This window comes from Rhinopithecus bieti, unplaced genomic scaffold, assembly GCF_001698545.2.
Source record: "Rhinopithecus bieti isolate Rb0 unplaced genomic scaffold, ASM169854v2 scaffold_5478, whole genome shotgun sequence".
Classification (NCBI taxonomy): Eukaryota; Metazoa; Chordata; class Mammalia; order Primates; family Cercopithecidae; genus Rhinopithecus; species Rhinopithecus bieti.
The window spans coordinates 2,643,635-2,649,711 of record NW_016805008.1 but is presented as its reverse complement, the minus strand read 5'-3'; the positions used below and the strand labels follow the sequence as shown (position 1 = coordinate 2,649,711).

Genomic DNA, 6,077 nt, shown 5'->3' with positions numbered 1-6,077 from the left:
ATTGATGGGTGCTGACGAGTTGATGGGTGCAGTACACCAACATGGCACAAGTATACATATGTAACAGACCTGCACGTTATGCACATGTACCCTAGAACTTAAAGTATAATAAAAAAATAAAATAAAAAATATATATATACTCTAACCTAGTAAAAAAATAAAAAGAGGCAGCACTTAAATATTTTAATTGACAAAATTGTATATTTTTATCATGTACAGCACATGGCTTTGAAATACGTATACATTGTGGAATGGCTAACTCAAGCTAATTAATACATACATCACTTTACATACATTATTATTATAATTATTGAGACAGAATTTCGCTCCACGCATCTGCTGCCTCCCGGGTTCAGACGATTCTCCTGCCTTAGCCTCCCGAGTAGCTGAGATTACAGGTATGCACCACCACACCTGGCTAATTTGGATTTTTAGTAGAGACGGCATTTCTCCATGTTGGTCAGGCTGGTCTCGAACTCCTGACCTCAGGTGACCTCCCCACCTCACCCTCCCAAAGTGCTGAGATTACAGGCGTGAGCCCCACCGTGCCCAGATTCTCTTTCTTTCTTTTTTTTTTTAAAGACGAAGTTTCGCTCTTGTTGCTCAGGCTGGAGTGCAGTGGCGCAATCTCAGCTCACTGCAGCCTCCACCTCCTCGGTTCAAGCTATTCTCCTGCCTCAGCCTCCAGAGTAGCTGGGATTACAGTCACCGGCCACCACGCCTGGCTGATGTTTGTATTTTTAGTAGAGACAGGGTTTCACCATGTTGGCCAGGCTGGTCTAGAACTCCTGACCTCATGATCCACTCGCCTTGGTCTCCCAAAATGCTGAGATTACAGGCGTGAGCCACTGTGCCCGGCCAGCAATTTTCTTACTTTTTTGTTTGTTTGTTTGTTTTTTAAGACAGTCTCCCTCTGTCACCTAAGCTGGAGTGCAGGCTCACTGCAACCTCGGCCTCCCTGGTTCAAGTGCTATCCCAGTCTTAGCCCCCTGAGTAGCTGGGATTGCAGGCATGAGCCACCACGCCTGGATAATTTTTGTATTTTTAGTGGAGACGCGGTTTCACCACGTTGGCCAGGCTGGTCTCAAACTCCTGACCTCAAGTGTTTTACCAACCTTGGCCTCCCAAAGTGCTGGGATTACAGACCTGAGCCATGTGCAGCCAACTGAGCAATTTTCAAGAAGACAGTACATTGTTATTAACTATGTATAGTTACCAAGTTGTACAATGGATCTCTTGAACCTAGACCTCCTAAGTGAAACTTTGCATTTGATCGAGAGCTCCTTAACTCTGAGGCCATTTTTGTTAGAATTTTAATCTTTATTTTTATCTTTATTATTTAACCCTTTCTGTAGGATTTTCCTAGCACAGCAAAAGAGGCCAAAATCCGGAAATCATTGCAAAAAAAAATAAAGGTGGAAAAAGGGGAAACGTCCCTGCAAAGTTCTGAGACACATCCTCCTGAAGTGGCCCTTCCCCTGCGGAGGGGCCGCCTGCCCTGGAAGATTCCACTGCTCTGCTTGAGGGAGTTAATACAGTTGTGGTGACAACTTCTGCCCCAGAGGCTTTGCTGGCCTCCTGGGCGAGAATTTCGGCCAGGGCGAGGACGCCAGAGGCAGTGGAATCTCCACAAGAGGCCTGTGGTAAGCCCAACATGAAGAGCTTATTCTGGTCCAGTGGAGAAATAAGCTTAGTAGAGATTAATGCCTGATGCATTTTAGGGTATATCAAAATGCTTTTGAGGGCCGGCGATTCCTGGACCCTGCCCACAGAGTTTCTAATTCAGGTCTAGGACAGGACCTGAGCATTTACATTTCTTTCTTTCTTTTTTCTTTTTTTTTTTTGAGACAGAGTTTCGTTCTTACTTCCCAGGCTAGAGTGCAGTGGCGCGATCTTGGCTCACCACAACCTCAACCTCCTGGGTTCAAGCGATTCGCCTCCTTCATTCAGCCTTCCTGAGTAGCTGCCATTAGAGGCAGGCACAACCATGCCCGGCCAGTTTTGTATTTTTAGTGGAGACAGGTTTTCTCCACGTTGGTCAGGCTGGTCTCAAGTTCCCGACCTCAGATGATCTGCCTGCCTCGGCCTCCCAGAGTGCTGGGATTACAGGTGTGAGCCACCACACCCGGCGAGAGTTTGCATTTCTAAGTTTTCCGGGCAGCACTAAGGATGCTGGTCTGGGGACCACAGTTTGAGAACCACTGCTTTAAATGATTGATGGCATCAGAATGGGATAGCAGTTTGGTTTTCTTTCTTTTCCCTTTAAGCAATTTAAATTAAAAGTAAGATCTAAAATTAAGTGCCTGCAGCTGAGCCCCAGAATGGCATTAATAAGTTATTTAAAATATTTCCCAGTGTTTTCATTGTAAAATGGGTGATACCTACCTTACATGTAAGAATTACAGAAAATTACAACAAAGAAGACAATAAACTGTTCAGTACAATCCAGTGTGTGTTCAGAGCTGAGGCCCCTGAGCTTATTTCATGAAGCCCTTTCCAGACACTCTGGGTTAGTCTTTCTACCATCTGCCCACCTACAACTATACTACTTCCAACTAGATTTATTTATTTATTTGAGACAGAGTCTTGCTCTGTCACCCAGGCTGTAGCGCAGTGGCGTGATCATGGCTCACTGCAAGCTCCGCCTCCCGGGTTCACGCCATTCTCCTGCCTCAGCCTCCCAAGTAGCTGGGACTACAGGCACCCGCCACCACACCCGGCTAATTTTTTGTATTTTAGTAGAGGCGGGGTTTCACCGTGTTAGCCAGGATGGTCTCAATCTCCTGACCTCATGATCCGCCCGCCTTGGCCTCCCAAAGTGCTCGGATTACAGGCATGAGCCACCACGTCCCGCCTAGATTTTTAAGTTTTAATAGGAACTGTCTTGTATGCTTTTCTAAAGGAGAATAGAATAGAGAAGAGGTTAAGTTAGGATTTCAGGGTTCACATCTTGGAGTTGGTCAATCAAGGGTGATGGGCCATAATGCAGTCTTACATCGGTATGTCATCCTGGTGTGTGGATACCTGTCTCTCTCCTTCGCCAGGTGTCAGGTGGTGTGTGGTCCATGGGAAAAGTCTCCCTGCAGACACAGATGGTTGGGTTCACCTGCAGTTTCATGCTGGTCAAGCCTGGGTTCCAGAAAAGCAAGAAGGGAGAGTGAGTGCACTCTTCTTGCTTCCTGCCTCAAATTTTCCACCCCCGCATCTTGAAGACAATATGTTGTGCCCCAAATGTGTTCACAGGTAATTACCTGATGCTTTTCTACAAACTAAAAGTGGATGCTGCATTTTTAATTGCAGAAAGTCAAGATATACATTAATCTTATATAGCCATGTATTTCAGGCTCAAATTGTCAGTAAAGAGTTTCAGGAAAATCATTACTCAGTTAAACTAAGTTTATCCCCAGGAAACAGAAACTGTGTCAAGGTTTAACGCTTCTACCTGGAGACACAGAATTCTGGGAGCAACAAACATTATATAATTACTACATTCAAAGTGTATGCCCTACACAGAAATAATGACTAGTAAAAAAGCTCTTCCTTTAAGTAGCCTACAGTCTAAACAGGGATGGTGCACATACAAACACCTGGAATAACATGATGAATATCAAAGAAGAGATTCCTTAAGTTAAGGGAAGAATGGACTAGATGGAAAGGAGGGATCGGTAATTTCTCAGCCAGGGAAACATAGCAAGACCATCTCCCACAGGAGGAAGTGGGTGAATGTGTGATTGGCTTTTCCTTTGGGATATCCTGCTTTTTGCTGTATTTTGATAATCTCTCTATGCCAAGCAAGTTGAATAGAAGTGAGGAGGTCACTTTGGGTAGTCCTCTAATGACATACTTGGGTTTTTGGGAAAGTGATGCAAAGAGCCCCTCCAAGGCCTCTTGTCCATGGTTCGCACAAGTCAGGGAACATATTTCAGAGGCATGATAACTTGGCTGATGATCTTCATTCTCGAATGACAGCGTCACAATCTTGTTACCTATGATCTTAAAGTTGTAAGGGCAATTTCAACAGCATTCCAGCAGCGGGTTTCTTGGCTATTTTTGATATTTCTTGATTCTTACCTTTTTGAAAATAAACATTTTATTTGCTTTATAGGAACAAGGTCTTAATAAAAGCCTCCAATGGGAATAGAATATCAGGAAAAGGCCACATCTATGGTAATTAATGGCAGAAGTCTGGAGAGGTTGGACTTCCGCGGCTGCTGACTGGCTGAAACTCTGGTCCTCTGCACACCTTTTGGACCATGCAGATTGAGCTGCCGGTGGCAGCATGTAGTCCCTAAGAGCCCTTACGCGCAGTCCTGTGGCGCTTTGTGAGTGCGCAGACTTAGAGACTCTTCAGACTTAAAAATGGGGAAAACATCTTCGCAAATACCAGAGAATTGTAGTTAATATGTAGAAAATTCATGTGATACTACTTTGCTAAATAGCGGACACTGACTTCAGCGCGAGCTCTTTTTTGTTTGTTTTGTCTTTGAGACAGCGTCTGCATCTGTTGCCCAGGGTCCGGAGTGCACTTGGTTGCAATCTCAGTTCAGTTGCAATCTCTGCCTTCCTGAGTCAAAGTGATTCCTCCTACCTCAGCCTTCCGAGTAGCTGGGGTTTACAGGCAGCCCTGCCACCACAGCCCAGCTTTTTTTTTTTTTTTGTTTTTTTTTTTTTTTTTAGTGAGATGGGGTTCCTCATGTTTGGGCCAGGCTAGTCTCAATACCGCCTGGACTCAAGTTTGACTCCCCCGCCTTGGCCCTCGCCAAAATGCTGGGATCTATGGACGTGGAGCCGACTGTTGCCTGACGCTTCAACAGGTCTTTCAAGTGAGAAGTTCTTCAGCTGAGCATTGTGAAACGAGTTGAGTAAAAACGTAGGTTGGCTTGTGCTCAATTTTCTCTTCCTGCTGAAACACTGACTACTTTAGGAGCTGCTTCATTCCAATTGCAATTTCATAAAACGTAAAGTGATTTTGAAGGGCAAAGAAGAGGCCGTTCTCTCCCTACGCTCAACAATGATTTTTAATATTCCGAACCAATATTTTTCAAAGTTCCTACCTGACGGATTTCTATGGTTGTTGACTCCAGGAACAAAACACAAGGGACTTTGTATTGAGTTCACTGTATACTTGTTTTTATATTTCTGGTGTTTAAAAGGTTAAGGTTGCTTCTCACTCATAAAATACATAATCGTTGAACTTAAAATGTGTTGATTAACCGACTCTCGTCCATAAATAAAAATAAGATGTGTATATAACCAATAATTCAGTTCTGTTGTGTTTAGGGAACCGTGATTCGTTGCACTGCAAATTTTATGTTAGTGTCTTAACTCAAAAGTAGGATAAACCCAAAAATGTGGTGTTTCTTTGTATGACTCATTTGTTGTTCTTTTATTAGTTGGCAGTATGGGCCCGGATCATTTTTTTAACACTACTTAGGGGTATGATTGACATACAAAAAACTGTACATATTTAATGTATCCTATTGAGTATAATTGATTTTAACGTTTTTGTCGTACTTTCCTAAATTTATTTAGTCCGCAGTGAGTCTGGGAACAGATCTGTTTTTCACTTGTCCTGATTTAATGACAGTTTCCCAACATTGTTTTGTCTATTACATAGTACGGAATGCTGTATTATTCTTTAGGTCTTCTATGTCTTATTTGGCCGCGCTCTTGCAATGGAACGGACACCGTCAAAACCTAAGCGCGGGCACTGGCAAGGCAGGTCGCGGCAGAGTTGGAAATTTGACTAACCATCAGAGATTCGGAGGTGTAGTAGGTGTTGGAAAGATCCTCACAAAATGTTAAAGCCAAGGGGAGGAAAGTTTGTTGAGAAGCAAATGTTTCTTCTCTTCCTGGACCCATGGGTTGTGGTGGCTCAGGATTGGTTTAGGTAAGTAAATAATAACATTCTTTTCCGTTCATAGTATTTTTTCTTATACTATGTGTATTGTTCGTTTTAATTTTGTTTCCTTTTTAAACTTATACTTTCTTTGGATGGGTCAAGTTTCTATTCCATTTCCTTCCTTTCTATTAATTTGGAAATTTCCTTTGCTTTATTATTCTGCTTGTAGATACCT

General features: G+C 43.2%; 1 protein-coding gene across 1 annotated transcript in view; it reads left to right on the top strand.

The window, feature by feature from the left end:
- Positions 1-5,805, top strand: part of DPPA4 (developmental pluripotency associated 4) — a 12,163-nt gene extending 6,358 nt beyond the window's left edge. The window contains 5 exon segments of the mRNA XM_017870835.1: positions 1,356-1,473; positions 1,476-1,643; positions 3,045-3,243; positions 4,106-4,167; positions 5,618-5,805. Coding sequence (XP_017726324.1) covers positions 1,356-1,473; positions 1,476-1,643; positions 3,045-3,243; positions 4,106-4,167; positions 5,618-5,805 — 735 coding nt within the window.
- Positions 5,806-6,077: the final 272 nt, after the last annotated feature.